This window comes from Acipenser ruthenus, chromosome 17 (assembly GCF_902713425.1).
Source record: "Acipenser ruthenus chromosome 17, fAciRut3.2 maternal haplotype, whole genome shotgun sequence".
NCBI lineage: Eukaryota > Metazoa > Chordata > Actinopteri > Acipenseriformes > Acipenseridae > Acipenser > Acipenser ruthenus.
The window spans coordinates 4,093,657-4,111,343 of NC_081205.1; the positions used below are offsets into that span (position 1 = coordinate 4,093,657).

General features: G+C 40.1%; 3 protein-coding genes across 5 annotated transcripts; 1 reads left to right on the forward strand and 2 right to left on the reverse strand.

The window, feature by feature from the left end:
• Window positions 1–158: 158 nt before the first annotated feature.
• Window positions 159–4,773, reverse strand: afmid (arylformamidase). Of its 3 annotated transcripts, none has more exons than XM_058989826.1 (11): window positions 4,327–4,773; window positions 4,146–4,236; window positions 3,613–3,717; window positions 3,186–3,234; window positions 2,886–2,975; window positions 2,718–2,786; window positions 2,407–2,504; window positions 2,157–2,235; window positions 1,622–1,757; window positions 834–938; window positions 159–526 (listed from the first exon to the last, which is right to left on the reverse strand). In XM_058989826.1, exons 1-11 carry the CDS (start codon window positions 4,345–4,347, stop codon window positions 482–484), a joined length of 888 nt encoding a protein of 295 aa, XP_058845809.1. In that variant the 5' UTR covers window positions 4,348–4,773; the 3' UTR covers window positions 159–481. The 3 variants fall into 3 exon arrangements, with proteins under 3 accessions (XP_058845809.1, XP_058845808.1, XP_058845810.1); XM_058989825.1 differs by having other exon boundaries at window positions 4,400–4,771; XM_058989827.1 differs by lacking the exon at window positions 4,146–4,236 and having other exon boundaries at window positions 4,304–4,474.
• Window positions 4,774–6,325: 1,552 nt separating this feature from the next.
• Window positions 6,326–10,123, forward strand: tk1 (thymidine kinase 1, soluble). Its single transcript, XM_034038081.3, has 7 exons — window positions 6,326–6,580; window positions 6,947–6,978; window positions 7,637–7,750; window positions 7,914–8,007; window positions 8,269–8,358; window positions 8,632–8,751; window positions 9,103–10,123. The coding sequence occupies exons 1-7, from the start codon at window positions 6,515–6,517 to the stop codon at window positions 9,298–9,300; spliced, it is 714 nt and encodes a 237-aa protein (XP_033893972.2). The 5' UTR covers window positions 6,326–6,514; the 3' UTR covers window positions 9,301–10,123.
• On the reverse strand, window positions 9,445–17,414 carry syngr2b (synaptogyrin 2b). Its single transcript, XM_034039968.3, has 4 exons — window positions 17,167–17,414; window positions 13,913–14,150; window positions 13,491–13,627; window positions 9,445–13,208 (listed from the first exon to the last, which is right to left on the reverse strand). Exons 1-4 carry the CDS (start codon window positions 17,257–17,259, stop codon window positions 13,008–13,010), a joined length of 669 nt encoding a protein of 222 aa, XP_033895859.3. The 5' UTR covers window positions 17,260–17,414; the 3' UTR covers window positions 9,445–13,007.
• Between the last annotated feature and the right edge of the window lie 273 nt (window positions 17,415–17,687).

A 17,687-nucleotide genomic window follows, 5' to 3' on the forward strand; every position in this document is an offset into this window, starting at 1 on the left:
TAAAATGTTAAATGTGGTGGTTTGGATCACTGAGTGACTGGGTCTGACAGTGGCAGCTTATTTCTCTGCAGCTCATTTGGGAAATTTGAGCAAACAAACAAAAAGCACAAAGTTCAGATGACTAATGGAAGTGAACAGACAGCTAGTCAGACAAGTACAGCATTTATTCAGATGGTCAACTTTATTATTATTTCTTAGCAGACGCCCTTATCCAGGGCAACTTACAATTTATCACATTATTTTTTTACATACAATTACCCATTTATACAGTTGGGTTTTTACTGGAGCAATCTAGGTAAAGTACCTTGCTCAACGGTACAGCAGCAGTGTCCCACCTGGGATTGAACCCACGACCCTCCAGTCAAGAGTCCAGAGCCCTAACCACTACTCCACACTGCTGCCCTTACATATATTTGAGAGGACGGTACTGTTTTGTATTTAATATGTCAGTGTTATGCATTTCAACTTGGCTTTCATGGTTCTACGTGTGTGAAACACTTGTCCTTCTAATCATCTTCAGCAAAACCTGGTTAAAGAAATAAAAGAATTTCATTTAGATCATTAGGAAAAAAAAAACAAGGCTTGAATACTATTATTCATTACTTTCACAACTTCTGAGCACCCAACAAGGTACCAGCATTACAAAAGCTAAAATCAGTTGGCAGTGTCGTAGAAGGAACAGGTGAACTGCGGTGAGCGACACTGAAACTGGAGACATCCTTAAGTTGCCAAGGACCACGTAGAAATCCTACAGGAAATCCTGCAGGCAGACGGCGATGCACCTTGCTGGTGACCACTGCAGCAGGACAGGAATCTTAACAGAGGTAGCATACCTGTGTGAGATGATAATCTTCATCCGATAGTTGTTCTATTACATTGAAATGATCCGTGTTCGATACATCCTCAAAGCTGACCTTCAGCCCTGCACATTCCAAAGCCTGCAAAACAAAAACATCCATTGCATAAACACTTGCCAAAGATTTGATTTCTTTTTCGAACCAGTAGTCTACTTTGATTAACAATGGGGGGGGGGGGGGGGGGGACGACGACTCATTTGTAAGATCAACAGAGATAGTCAGAATTAGTTATAATGAAGAAACAAGGCAGAGAAAAAGACACAGACATTTGCACACAGCAGTGGTAAAACCATGTATGACTTATTAGCCATATGCAAAACCGGTACGCAAAACTCTGGGTCGCGTGGCTGGGATGGATATAAGACTCCTAATGCATAGTAGGTTCACCCATTGCAGGTATTACTAGGAGATTGATTATACACAGTGTATAGGTAACAAGCTCAGGTGTGTCTTATTAATCATGGTGACAGATAAAAAAAAAACTCTCTTCTAGTCTTTATATGGGGGACACATGGTTAAAAAAAAAAAAACACACATTTTCAAATTAAAATATATTTATTATGGGTCCAAATCTACGTTTTTCAGCTATTTTCAATATTTCATTCATGACAAGGGTTAAACTCCTATAGTAAAACCAGGAACTGGTCAAACTGGTATGCAATGGCATCCTTAATTCCAGTATAAAGCAAGGTTTCCGATGGTATAAGACTTCTGTACGCAGTTCATTTCTTGACCTCTGTTACAATGGCAGTAAACAGCTGTACCTGGAAGTACTCTCGAGACTGCCTCCTGAACTCAGGAGAGTCGTGTTCAGCTACCACCACCACAACCTCACACCCCGCGGACCAGCGCTTCAGCATCGGCACCAGCAGCACAGGGCTGCTCCGCACAGCGTCCTCCCTGAGGGGCAGAAGAGCGTGGATTGAACCGGGGCATCTCCGGAGCAGAGACGGGCAAATATAAACAGGCGTGGAAATGAAAGATAGCACCCGAAAAACCCAATGAGCCGCAGCAAAACAGAAGCTTGGGTCATTGAAAGAAACTGGACAATAAGGTCTGCTTGCTGATAATCTTCAAGTGTGAAAGTGAACAAGATTTTAAAATGGAGCATGCGGGGTCCGGCAAAATCAGTCCATGTATTTCAAATGTATTTATCAACATATTGTGACGGGAACCCCCAAAAATGAAAGAAATGCAGAAAGCAAAAGATATTATTGGCAGGAGCCCCGTCGTCAATGCACTTGAGTTTCCTTTAGATTGCGTGCATGCGATTCAAAAATTCAAAACTTCAAAACCTACTCTGTCATCTTAAGGGGGTCGTTGACATAGGTTGAGATGATTGGCAGGAGATCATAAATACCACTAACAAGGACTGCCCCTGCAATGAAGAGAAGTCGTTACTGCAGTACAGCCACACAGACGACACTGAGCTCTGAAGGGGATGCCCTTGCTTTACCATTCAATTGCATTGATCATAGGGAGAAAATTATGGAATGGGAGATAATGATTTGAAACTATAGTCACATGCATAACTCTGTTATTGCCTTACCTTTGATGTTGGGAGTGACCTTATACTGGGACCAGTCTGTGGAGAGAACCATGGCTGCCAGCTGACCACCTGCTGAATGGCCACACAGATAAACTCCACTGGAAACAGAAGATAATATTTCCATCACACCCCACAGCACTTAGACAGGCAGGGGAAACGAGACACAGGTGATGTCATATGCGTCTTTTGATTGCCATTACAGATTTGGGGTGCTATTCGTTATGCTCTGGTAAAGCATGGAAATACTGCAGTGTGATTGGCCAGAAGGCTCTCCGCATGATCTCATGTACTGTATCGCAACCCAGTCTTACCTGATGTGAGAGTACTGCTGGACAATGGAGGCCACACTACGTCGGACCTGAGAAACCATCACATCCATGCTACCTGGAGAAACGGAGAGAGGGTGGAAGAGAAAGAATCGCACACTGCCTGCAGGGAGGACGCCTAAGAGAACAACGATAATCATTTTTTAAAAAGACCTACCTTTTGGTGCTATGTCATAATCAACTGCTACTACAGCAATACCTCTTGAAACCAGCGGGGGCGCCATAAAGCCTGACTCTTCTTTACTGCCCCAATAAAAAAAAAAACAAAGCGAAAAGGGTTCTTGAACTGGGATGACGTGTGTACTGTACAGGAAAATGATGTGGACACTGAGTCAAGTTTCACAATTTATTTTTGACTGCGTACCTTGTATTTTCACTTAGTCAATGGAGTTTTTTTGTATACATACAGCAGTTCACTTATGATATTTTTTATCAGAAAATATGCACAAATACCTGAAAAACTGCCAGTATCCTCCGTGGATGTAGATAACTAAAGCTAAATCTGCAAAAACAAAGATGGAAAAAGTTTAAACAGAACATCATGAATATTTCTCCATCAGTCCACAGGTATACAAGCACAGTGGTGTAGGGCATAACTGACATTAAAAGGTGTTGCAAGTAAGATTTAAATTTCAAATGTTAGCTCCACTTCCATTTTCACCACTCCCCTTATCATTGTGAAGTTGAACTTTTCACTGCCAGTTTATCTAAAATGTCCTTCTGACCCGAGGTGTTCAGAGAGAAGCCAGGTTTGAGACGTGTCAGTAATTGAACGCAACCAACCACGTTTCACCGCGGCCCCATCCACTGTGTGGATATTAAATGCACCTCTGGCATGATTAGAAGCTATCATTGTAATAATAAAGACTCATGGTCATGCCTTGTGGTGGACAGACAGGCAGGTAGATGTCCAGTTTCTCCCCATCTCCTTCTCCATATGGTACGTTTAACAAGGTCTGTGCCACGCTGCCAGCTTTCTTTGTACCTGGGACACAACACAAAGCAGGCTGCTTATTTTGTATATATACGCTACCCTCCAACAAGTATTGGGACAGATGGAAAAAAAATACCGGACCACAGAATTATAGAAACTTAAATATGGTGGAAAATTTAGAATCAACACCCACTGACTCCCGCAACTATTGATGAAATGGAAGAATGTCAGTGATGAACGCTGTCAATTTATCTGCAAGGTCAGATTTAATAATAAATGTAGCGTTGCATGTGAGTGTTTAACAGAGAAGCCGACGAGGCTGTACATATAATTGAACAACAAGAATAGTCACCATTTTCACTGCCGCTCTCTCTCCAGTCTTAGCTAAACAATCTCTGCATCAATCACACAGGCATGGCCAGTCAAACATCGCTCAAATAATAATAATAATAATAATAATAATAATAATAATACCACACCTTCAGAGAGAGCTGTAACATGGGCTGTTATCACTTCATCCTTGCCCATCCTATGTGACCACATGCTTGGAGAGTACTGCTTCTCAAGCTCCTGAAATATTAACAAGCCAAATAACTAGAAACCACCTGTTAACTACAGAGCAGCATAGCTAACATACCTTCAGCATGGAGTAAACCTAACCTGGCTCCTTCTGCAAAGCATCGACACGCCATTTCACTGCAGGCTAACAACACAGTCGTTACATAAACAATACCTCTTTCTTCATTTCCTTCCAGTGCGCCATGCCTCCAGTCTCTGCAAAGCACTGTGCTCTCCAGAGTACCATGTGATCAGCTCCACTCTGAGGTCTTGTGTACAGCAAACAGACAAGGCCAGAGTCTCTGTGGACATTCAGCTCAGCCAATAAACTTTTAGCAGCAGGTCCTGTCTTCCCATTGGCTGGAATGAGGGTTCTTTTATCGTGTGTGTGTTATCTGAACAGAAACAGCGACGCACTGAGAAAATAATAAACCCAATGAGAATGTGAAACTACAGAAACCGCCCACTTCCAAAAGAGGAAGAGAGGCAGAAGATCATAATCGCGTTTGTTTATCCTGCATTAATACATAACTTTATACTGTTCTCTATGGGGAACCAAGCCATGCGATAGAGAGGACTACCTGAGGTTATATACATTGAAAGAAAATATTGACAAGAGAGTAAAATATTGCAAACATTAAAAAAAAAAAAAAAAAAAAAGTACAAATTGCAGATTTGACGAGAAAAAATGAGTTTGTGGGTATCCTTACATATCACGCATGAAGCAAAGGCTGTTTACCATTCCAACACATTATTCATGCTGACATCAATCGTCGCCCGGGGGGAGGGAGGGTTAGGTCGGCCAGGGTGTCCTCGGCTCACCGCGCACCAGCGACCCCTGTAGTCTGGCCGGGGTGCGGCTTGCCTGTAAGCTGCATTGTCCTCTGACGCTGTAGCTCTTGGATGGCTGCATGGTGAGTCCGCAGTGTAAAAAAAAGCGGTGGGCTGACGGCACACGCTTCGGAGGACAGCGTGTGTTTGTCTTCGTCCTCCCGAGTTAGCGCAGGGGTGGTAGCGGTGAGATGAGCTTCAAAAACAATTGGCAATTCCAAATTGGGAGAAAATAATAAAAAATAATTGGCAACGACTAAAAAGAACTTCGACCTATAAGATGTAGCCTGCACAATGTAAACTACAATAACGTTCGTTAAATTCTTATTTTAAGCATACACCGCTTACATTGTTAACTTAATCAAAAACAAAAACATGTTCTTAATTTACTGCAGGGTAAATCGACACAGCACTGAGAAAATGAGTGTCTCATTGTTCTTGCGTTTTTAGGCTACCGATTATCAGCACTGAGAAAATGAGTGTCTCATTGTTCTTGCGTTTTTAGGCTACCGATTATGGCAACGACTAAAAAGAACTTCGACCTATAAGATGTAGCCTGCACAATGTAAACTACAATAACGTTCGTTAAATTCTTATTTTAAGCATACACCGCTTACATTGTTAACTTAATCAAAAACAAAAACATGTTCTTAATTTACTGCAGGGTAAATCGACACAGCACTGAGAAAATGAGTGTCTCATTGTTCTTGCGTTTTTAGGCTACCGATTACCTATTAGGGGTGCACTGATGGATTCAATCGTAGCTTTCATACGTGGACTTCTATATAAAATGCTGTCTTGCAAATATAAAATAGAATTTCATGCATAAGTGTGATAAAGTCATCACATTCGACAGACCCGAATTTGTGTGTGGAAATGACTTTATAGATCAAATAAACAGCCCATGCAGGACAGCTGCGCATTTCTCGGTTACAGAGTCACAGAAGGACAAACAAATGCAAACATTACCAACCGCTTGCATCTGTTCCTACTGTGAAAGCCATTGGTCAGAATACATAGTACCTTGTTATACCGTATAACCGTACATATCGGCATTACGATTAGAACAGAAAGGGGAAAAAAAAAGAAAATCTATTAAAAAAAAAAGTGGTGTTTATGTTACTATCACAATATAACTTTCTGAGTTACTAAAATGTTAACGTATGAGCCAAAAGATTAACTTGCATTTTCACAATAAATACATAAATAAATAAATAAATAGGGTGAAGCCAAGAATGAGGTTTGCGCCTATTTGAGTGAATTTACGGTAGTGCTTGTATTCTGTTTAAATCCCACCCAGTGACGTTTCAGACTTTGATTTTTTCAGCGCTCGGCGGCGGGAGATTTAATACAATTCTTCAGCGGCGTGTATTTCTCTCTGAATTTTTAATATTTTAAAATTTATTTGACAGTATATATTTGTTGTTTTAAGTTTGTACGGTGCGTATACCGAGCAAAAATGAACTGCTTGAATATTGCAGACATTGCGCCCAACTCTCCACGCAAAACGCGGGGACAAATTCAGGTAAAACTAAAAATATTTTTTTTGAAAATAAACATGTTTAATTTCTTAAGGCTTTGATATTGTTTTAGACGCGTAAATATTGTGAAATATGTGTTTATAAACAGCATGCATTGTATTTAATCGTTTCAGTTTTACTGTATTAAGATACATATTTAACCAAATAGGGACTAAACTTACTTTTAATAACAAATAACTAAAGTACAATAGGTTTTTAAAAACGTTTATGATTTAGGTTTTTAGTCCCAGGTAATGGGACGAAAAAACGCGGGGGTTTTGTTAATATGCACGAAAAGGGAAATAAATATCATTAAAAAAAAAAAACGAAAAGTATTGACCACGTGTTAAAGTTGTACGTTGCAATTTCAGGTAATATTTGGGCCGATGTTCTCAGGAAAAAGGTAATTATTATTATTATTTTTTTTTTAAAGAAAAAAACCCCAATGTATTGTTTTCTTACGTGTGGGCGCCAAAGACAAACTGTAATCTTAATACAGTACTGCGTACAGTGAGTTATACGCAACGGGAATGGCTACATTATGAATATAATGTGTGTAACTAGTTTGTATAGTTATTAGACTGATTTTTGGAAAATAAAACATCTTTTATATATACACACACACACCGTTTCCCATCACAACCAATAAGTTGTCAATTCATTGCAAATTCAAATCGTGTATATTTGCATTTTTTTATTTACTGTTTAACAAATGTAGTTAATTTAAAATAATAATTTGAACAGTAATACATCTAAGAATATTGGATCAAGATACCAAGCAATTCCCGAGTCAAAGCCCAAATGTGTAGCTTTTTTTTTTTTTTGTACTGTAGAGGGACTCAATTTGTGCTTTTTTTTCTGAGGGTACATGTGTCATATTTAAATATACACTATTATCCAAATAAAATGTAAAAATAAATTATAACTATTGTCCTCTGTCAGATTTTAATCTGAGTAGAGCTATAATTGGGGGGCATTGGGGGTCGGATACATGGGTTGATCCGTTGTAAGTCTTGCCTGGTTGCTTATCCTCTGACAAACTATACTTTTGTCTTTTTTAGCACAGAGCTGATGCGCCGTGTGCGCAGGTTTCAGGTCGCACAGTACCGGTGTTTGGTGGTGAAATATGCCAAAGACACGCGTTACTCTGACAACGGAGTTGCCACACACGACAGGTGAGAATTCAGTGTGGTGCATTAGAAAGTCTGTCTCCAGCTATTCACTATTACGTTAAAGTATGTGTCGGTTCTCGGTGTTGCCAGGTAGAGATCTGTTTCTAATGTGGGGCTCTGCATTCTGAAGTGTAAAATGTCTTTTTTATAATACCTTTCCATTCAGAAATACAATGGAAGCGGTGCCTGCCAGCCAGCTCAAGGAAGTCTATAAGCAAGCCCTTGTATGCTGTGTCATCGGGATTGATGAGGGACAGTTTGTAAGTGGATCACCTTGCCTGCCTTTTACTCTGCAATTCAGATTCTAAAAAATGTGCCTAACTGAAATTATTTCACTGGGACTTTAATTATTGAGATATACAGCATCCGGACCTAGATTATAGTTTTGAAAACCTATTGCTTACGTTTTTGGTGAAATGATGCATTGGCTTAATCTCCTATAGTATTTGTTTTGTGTTGGGGATGTGGGTATACTATTCGCTATTCTAACTGATTTATGTACTCCACTTTCTTGTTTCTAGTTCCCAGACACTGTGGAGTTTTGTGAAGAAATGGCCAACCGAGGGAAAACCATTATTGTAGCTGCCCTGGATGGAACGTTCCAGAGAAAGGTGTTGCTTCCCTGACGGCCTACAGTCAGACCCATAGGCATCTTTGTTTTATTAGTACATTTAATTAAGCGCTTCATGTTGCTTGCCCCTGTGTTTTAAATGGACTGCGCTGGCCTGCAATGCCTCCCAGTTTGTATTGAATTGTGACGTGTGGTTAAGTCTGTGTGATTTTAGAGCACTAGTTTTGAAAGGTTTAGGGAGAGGGACATGAATTCGGAAGCTGTTTGTTTTACCATGTTGCTTTACTTCCTGTTCACTGAATCTCTGTTTCAGGCGTTTGGTAATATTTTGAACCTGGTTCCTCTGGCGGAGAGTGTGGTGAAGCTGAATGCGGTGTGCATGGAGTGTTTCAGAGAGGCTGCCTACACCAAGAGGCTCGGGGCTGAGAAAAAGGTGAGCCAGCTTTGCTTCAGGAATTGGCAGGCAGCACCTTGATAAGAGAGTAGTTGGGTCAGGCCCTTTCCACTTTGATTGCTACTGCTCTTGTAATATGCAGCCAGTGTGACTGTCCACCACAGGCACGTACAGTATATGCCCTCTGTCTCTCTTGAAACACCAGGCAGCTTGTTCTGTTGCTGGAGAATGTCCCCTACAACTACAAAAACGACTGGAAAAGTTACCTTCATGCTGCCATTGAGCACAATGAAGACTGCACAGTGAAACTGGTACAATACAACCTTTTACTGTAGTATTATATTGCATCTTATATATTTCTTTATTTTTTATTTTTAATGCCATGACCAGGTAGAGGTGATTGGAGGCACTGATAAATACCATGCAGTATGCAGAGCCTGCTACAGTGCAGCACTCCCATCCAGCAAAGAGAACCACGCTCCCCACAAAAGAATAGAAGAGACCCCCCCTCAAACCATGGCGGGGAAGCAGGTGGACATTAAAGCACCCAGGAAACTCTTTGAAACACATTTCCCCAGCACTGAGTGACCAGGACATGGTCCTGCAGCCCACAAAAACAATTGGAAAGCACGAGCACTGAAGTGCTGCTTTTTTTTTTTTTTTTTTTTTTGTTCGGTGCTTTGTTGGTGTCAGTCCAGAATTACTGTTTTATTTTATTACTGTATGTTGTGGTTTTTTTTTTTTTTTTTTTAATGGTTTAATTGAGTGGTACAGCACGTGCTGTTGGCTGCTATTCTTAATGCACTAGGTCTGTACTGTATATGCAGCAATAATATTATCAGTCCCTGTCCTTAAAGTAATTTATTATACTGGTCACAAAACATGATTGCTTTCACAAGGGCCATCAGTGTTTATCTGAGCTTCATTTAAACCAGCATCCCAAAGGCATTTATGTTTTTGTCCATTTCTGCAATGCATGGCAAAGAAGCTGGCCTATTAACACAGCTGCTACTATAACTAGGTGGGTAGAAAAAAGGGTTATTGTTCCTGTGCAAAGTTTAACATTGCACATGGTTGTTTGTAGCTCTATACCCACAGGAAGATGCACAGTATTTATATTGTTTAACACAGCTGTCAGATGGGAGCTGTAGTTGAGAGAAGGTCTTATTAGGTACTTGGTGTGGAGTGAGTGTTGTCCATGCATATTCATGTAATTGATCTCTGAGAGTGAGACTGGACCTTTACAATGCCACCTACTAATAATAAAATTACTGCAGTGTGGTCTCACTTGATGGAGCTGCTAACTCATGTCATTTTGCACATTTTCACAAAAATGCCATAAGTGTTTACCATCAACCTTGATCTGCCAAGTATTTCAGAATATTGAAAATAAACATGTTATTTGTTTAAACTGTGTGTGTATTATATATGTTAAATAAACTGACACAAAAGATGCACATTTGAAAATGTTATTTTATTTGATTGGAAAGACATGGTAAATAATGGAAACGAATAAAACCTGACCCAAGGTGCAACATTAATGTTGCAATTCCACCAGAAAGCTGGATCATGAAAATAGCTGGTACTGTAATCTGCTGGTTTTACAGACCCTGCTCAGTGTCTAACGTGGATGACAGCTGGCTTCACAGACCCCCCCCCCCCCCCCCCGATTAATTTTAAGACTACATAATGATAATTTAGGCAAAGTAGTCCATTACTATTAATCTGTGTAAAACCCACCCCTAATGGTACCTTGGGTTACATAGTCAAAACCTATGCTAATTGAGGTCTGAAACCAGCAGTGACTGTTGTCTTGTTTCCACCAGCTACAAGCACCAGTATTCCTAATGAACTGCTTTCCAGTTCACTAGCAAGTGATTGCACCAGGCTTCTTTCGATGTGGAGTTCTCAAACACTGGCTTGTAATCAAACTGATTCAGAAGAGTCCAATCAGTACAATGTCAAGCAGAAAAAGCAGCATTGTGCCTTTATGGGTTATTGTGTTAAACAGTGATGTTCAAAATCTTTGGCCTTGCATCTAGATTACATTTGGTTGAGGTGCACAATATTTTTTTTTTTTTGTGACACAGTAAGAATTTCCAGAGTCCCAATCAGGTATTTTACCACAGATAATCAAATACTCTCCACTACACCCTAACAATTAAACAATGAAAAACATTAAAACTATTTATCCACAGGGAACCAGTGCAGTTAAGCCAATGCAGTCGTTACCATACCATAAGAAGTTGTATGCAAGTTAGTTGGCATTTTATATTATATATATATATATATATAACTTGGCAGCATTGCTTTCTTCCAGCAAAGTTAAGGCATGCTGGAATTGATTTTTGTTTAGTAGCACTAGCTTTTAGAAGTAAAATAAAAACAAAACTTTCTGTTGCCAGACCTGCCTCTTTCCAAACATACATGTGGTTAATTTATTCAGCCTACAAAAAATACGCCTCCCCTTCCAACACTGACAGATTCCCCTCCCCAACCCCAAAATTGGTATAAAACCTTACAGTAGTTCAACATCTTTGAATTTGTATTAACAACCAATACTGCACAGTGCAATCTGTTTCTTATAAACTAAACTTACCATAAAAACGCAAAACAACATTTACACAGTTCTGTGCCAAATAGGAAGAAGCTCAAATAGTCAAATGGAAATCATCAGCCAGTTTAAAGCAGGACAGCTAGGTTATCAAAACATCTTGAAATGGTTTCTTTAAGGCATCGCTTTTGAGGGGGGCCGATTTCAGTATATCTACTGGGAAACGGGGAAGTGTTCAAGAGATGGAAGCAATCATTACAAAATAATTATGTAGGAGCTATCGAACATTCTTTGGCACATTTTATAACTTTGTTTATATATATCTATTTTTTCTTCATATATTTTAAATCAATTTAACTAAACCATGTCCCCTTAAAAAAAAAGTTCTTAACTGTATAGCCCACACAGATCTGTAAAATATGAACTAAAAAATAATAATTGTAAGGCAAAGTTTGTCCTTTATATACACAGAAACGCACGCACAGCGTATGAAAACAAGAACAAACGTAAGCGTCCATTGCAGGATACCAGCTTTACATAGAACCCAGCAGCTTTAAAACAAACAAAAAAACCCCTAAAAACCCCCTAAACATTAAAAGTGAAAGTGAACGGTTTAAGGCACATTGTATCCAGTGCGCAAACTTTATATTTCAGAGGCATTCATACAAATGCTTGAAGGCTACTAGGGGCAGATGGGTTTGGAGAAGAGCACAATCTACAGAAATTATTTACAATCCTGATTTTAAAAACAGTTAACAGTCCAGGGCTCTTCCTAGATGCTGTGTCAGGGGAAGCAGAGTGCTCCATTTGGCTAAAGAGCTGATCAAATTCCCATCAGCCCTACTCCTGCTGCACGGAACACACACTGCTTCCAAACACAGAGTCCAGCAAGAACTCCACAGGCTAGAACACCGCTGACCACAGAAGAGGTCTGGATGGGACAGCTACCCGCTGCACCCCAGCAGCCCTGGCCATTGCAACGCAGACCGTAAGAAAGGACTGGACCTTTACTCTAAAACTCTTGTACTGACATGCAAATAAAATAATATTAAAAATAAAATATATATATATATAGGACAGGAGTACATAAAGGAAAAGGGTCTCCCAATACCTTACATGCTACTCTGCTCTTGTGTTGCTGGAGTTGATGCTTCAGGGAATATAAAATGTGCATAATCGTATTTCATTTTGAAAAGGTGCGATTTAATGGATTTATCCTATTCGATTATATTTTACTTAAACTTGGGATTTAAATTATTTTATTACCCATGTGCATTTCAGATAGGACGGCATTACCTACCTATATATCATGTCTGGATTGTGTTTAGAAACAAGGTGATTACTGTATAGGTGAAACAAATTCACCTCTACACCTGCAGTATTATCTCGGAGACTGCATTTACTACTGTAGAAAAAAAATATATACACACAATGTGGTTGTTACGTTTTAATACTACAGTTGTAGTGTTGCAGTGGTTTCAGGGAAATAAGACTAGATACGAATGCAAAAATGACTGCAAAAATGACTCAAACGCACCCAAACCCTGAATGATAAGAAACTTGATTTGTTTACGCAAACACGACTTTGAGGTTGAGAAATTAACATGTTCCAAATAAAAATGCTTCTGTCTACAATAAACACTAAGAATTCAGAAACAGGCCTTTATGCACTCCTCCTATCGATGGCTTGTTGGTGCCGGGCCCAGTCCTTGTCTTTGGTCCAGGCTCCGTGTTAAATCTCTCAGTAGACTGGAGGCTGGTACCCCCCCTCGCTACTCGGATCTGGGTTTGCGACGAAGGGAGGCTGCTGGTAGCTCTCGACGCCGACTGGAGGGTATCCTGCGTAGCTGCCTGTGGTGTCAGGGGCTGGGTCTGTGTAGCTCTGGGGAAACTCCCCCATTCCCTGACGGTACCTCCTCAGGGCAAAGTATGCCAGCAGTCCCTGTTAAAACGGAGGGGAGGGGGGGGGGAGGGGGGGGCAAAAACCGGCAGGAAGAAAAATGCATAAAAAAATAAATACAATTCTCTAAACCTGTATATCACATTGTAAATCCTCACTGTGGTTTACAATTCCTATGTATTAGATTAATTAGTGCACTAAAATAGGTTACCATTTTTCTTAAAATCCAGTTGCAGCAGTCAAAAGAAAAAATGAACATTTTGCATTACTGTACAAGAGAATGACTGGTAAGGAGGTGACTCAGGGGGTGTTTGAGGTTCTTACCCAGGTGAAGATGGAGAAGAAGCTGAAGGTAATGACGGCCCTTGCACTGTCTGATCCAATGACGGTGATTTTTGTCACCGTCTGCCACTTATTGGTCAGAAAGCAGAATCCCACAAACCACAGAAATGTCCACACACCTGAAACCACAGGCAGGATGAGATACAGTCAGAACAACATTACCCAGCAACATTCAGCTCTGCTACAAAACTTCTAATAGAACATTCTACTGCATGACATTGATTGGACCCATCAAACAAACATGTTCTCTCCGACAATGGAATTGAGGGTCAGACTGGACCCAGCGTCAGGTGGACATTTTACAATCGCAGCAAGTTGAGAACTTAAATGTCACACGGTATGACAAAGTCAAGCTGGGGGTCATCACAAACTCTATAGAGGGGAGACGGTTTCTGAGCTTGTACCTGAGAAGACGAGGTCGGCGATGACGATGTACTTCCTCTCGTTGGCGTTGCTGATCTGTGGGAAGTAGATGTCGAGGATAAAGAAGGCGGTGGAGGCGAGGAAGGCCAGAAAGCCAACGCCCACCCCGTAGTGACAGGCATCCAGGCTCCCGCCGAAGATGCATTCCTGCACGGAGCTGCCCGGTGGGTTGATGTAGCCCTCCGCCGTGATGCACGCAAACACTATGATGGCAAAGACCTGGAGCAAGAAGAAATAAATATCCGATTGTCACACCATGTCCGCTGTTTCGTTCTCACCAGTATAGTCCTGCCTGACATTTGTTACAGGTGTTTCACATAGACTTGCATTTTTAGTATGCAAGCAAAAAACAAAAATAAAAACCATACTAGGAAGTAGGACTTGTTGGTAATGAATTGGCGTGGAACTGTACAACTAGAATCAAGCTTTATTTTGTGAGCTATGTAGTTAAAGTGTTATAACAGAACTGTGAAACAGTAAATGTGCATTGCTATTGCTGTGCTTGGAGTTTAAGCCCACTAGAGGGAACAACTGAAAAACATCCACAGCTCTGGAGAGAAAAAGTAGCACCTGTTCTAAAGAAAGGTCTGCGTTTTATTATTATTATTATTATTATTATTATTATTAATTTCTTAGCAGACGCCCTTATCCAGGGCGACTTACAATTGTTACAAGATGTCACATTATACATTATTTCACATTATACAGATATCACATTATTTTTACATACAATTACCCATTTATACAGTTGTTTTTTTTTTTTTTTACTGTAGCAATCTAGGTAAAGTACCTTGCTCAAGGGTACAACAGCAGTGTCCCCTACTGGGGATTGAACCCACAACCTTCCGGTCAAGAGTCCGGAGCCCTAATCACTACTCCACACTGCTGCCCTTTTAGAAATGTATTACGGGTAATTACGTGTACAATTCGAAAACGTGTCTAATTTACAACATGCGGGAATCAGGTTCTCTTATGGCTGGGGGTTTGATCGCTTTGATTTTACACAACTGTCAAAATGAATCGTAACTATTTGTTTTACGTCCCCCCCCCCCCCCCCCATCATTATGTCAGTGTGATAATGAAATAGGCAAAGTTTATTACACAGACATAAACATGTAAGACACAGATAGAATGATATGTTAGAAGTAGGAGTTATTTATATCACTTTTTTTGTATATTTTGTGATCTTCCAAAAAAAATAAAATGTTCTGCAAGGATGAAAATGTAGTAGTTTGTTCTGGCAAGGGTTCACTCTTACTGTCTCAAATACATTTTTTTAATAGCACTTTATGGCCATAGATTGCTGAGATGACAGAGAGGTCCGAAGGCTACATGGGTAAATAAGCCACTTTCTATGAAGAGCCTGTACAGCAATTATAATGGAAACATCCCGAAATGCTTCCTTTCAGTTCAAACATGTACTTACTTTGTTTATTGACAGCAAACAATACCAGCATCAGCTGCCAAGTACGGATAATTTACTGTACAGAACGTAGAATGGACAGCAAATGTAACGGACGAAGGGCTTGATGAGAACGTTTTTGATACGATTTGTCAAGCAATATTCTCACGCTACAGAAAGCACTGTAAATCAGGTTAAATAAGGAACCCTAATAAAAGTAACCGTCATTGTTTTGACCCACTCACTTAAGTGAATATAAGGGTCTTCCCAGCTGCAACATCAGATCAGTGTTGGCCTGGCCCCCAGTTTTGAATCAAGGCTTGTAACAGCCATAAACCCGGGGGTCCAATAACGTCACATGCAAGACGGTCACTAGAAGCAAGAGATTGACTGAACTGCAGCCCAGGTATTCCATTTCATACCACCTGCTCCTGTTTATATCACTCCAGTCCTAATGCTGGAGACAGAAGGGACATCATGTTCTGTATGTGTATACTGTATCTAGGATCAAACAAGAAACAGGCCAACTACAACTGCAGTAACGCAGGAGGAGGAGAAGAAAATAAATCGTTTACAATACATTTGAGAATCTATCTATCTATCTATCTATCTACACACTGCATATGAAGTTATAAATGGTATATTCTGTACTGTACAGGACAATTATACAGTGTGTACTCATTGCATCATATATCAGATTGCCTTATGCATTACCCTACTAATATTTCATTACTAGTAAAGGCAACTATACACTGTGCACTGACTTCCTTGCTGTTTTGGAATTCAAATGATCCCAGACATCTTGGAACACCTTCCAACACCTTGTAGACTCAATGCGTGTCCTCACATACTACAAGATATTGTGACAACCGGTCATGGGTGGATTGGGAAGTGCTTCAGCAACAGTGCCACACTGCCACTCCAAAAATATACATGGACCTGCAATATAAATATGGCTTTTTGGGAGGGGTGGGGGAGGGTGCGATGTGCCCAGTGGGTATCAAAGTGCTCAACACAAACGGGTTTGTCAGCTTCACCTTGGCCAATTGACCAGGGGCTGTGCCTGTAGCAAATTCTATAGGATCTCCATGTGACTGGAATAAAACTATAAAACTACCAGACCAGGACGCACAGTTTGATCACGTGGCTCACCAACCTACACTTCTTGCATGTTTTTTTTTTTTTAAAGCAATACATTTGAAAGATGTCACACTTAAAACGTGCATCACGGCAACGTTTTTAAGATGCGAGTAATAATAATTAGACTTGATAACGGAGATTTGTATGAGAGGACGTGTTTCTGCCGTCGCCTTACACTACAGGAACCACACGGCACACAGCTATGATTACGGAGAATAATACCGAATGCACCGTCACTGACAACACAAACTCTTTAACATTGATAAACCATTTACAGGCAACTTTACAATTTTGTAACAGTACTTTTGTGCACCACACAACTCAAATCTACGACTAGACGCTAAGTCATTGCACGGTACATGCTCTCATTGCCTGCGGCCTAGACAGGTGTGTCACTGTGTCGATAAGAGAAAAGAAAGTTGTAGACGTTTCTGTTGCACCTTTCTGACACCTGTTATTTACCACGCGAATTTTAAACATATTATCTGTGTATACAAAAACAACATAAAAGTGACTTTATTTATGATTCATGAAAAATAGTTATTACGCTCGTCACACTGTTGAAACTAAACGTACTGCTATGAATATTTGTGCACTGTACTCCCCACCAGTAGTTTTAATTTTTTAGTTTTCTTGATGGGAAAAAAAAATAATAATAATTTTGTTTCCGTTCATATTATTTTGTCAACTCACCCAACTCAGAACCCGTGAAATTGTTTGCGGCTGTTTCGCAAAATGCATAAAATCGAAGGCACCTCCGGCATTTGAAGCGCCGTAAGTCTCCATGTTTTATTATTAAATTTTTAAGTGTCCAAAAAATGAACAAACTGAAACCTAACTACAGTAACCTCGTCCCTGCTCGTTTCACAAAATAAGCAACTTTCTTTTCCTCCTGTTTCCTGAAAGTTAAAAAAAACCGATCACGTGTATAAAGGACAAGTGAGCACGTAACAACAAACTTTCAGGCACCATCAACAAAGTGACAGCTAGAAATACTTCAGACTTCGGGAAGTCCGTCTCTGAACAAAACAGACGACAGCTTCAATAGATTTTAATAACATCTCAGTACATTGATATATGAGGAATTTGTATACCATAATATGCATAACTTTAATGATTATGCATTTGTTTTTCATATGCTAAAAACTAATAAATGATAGACAGGAAAATAATGTTCTGTGTTTAACACAGTAGTGAATACGGGGCAATTGTAG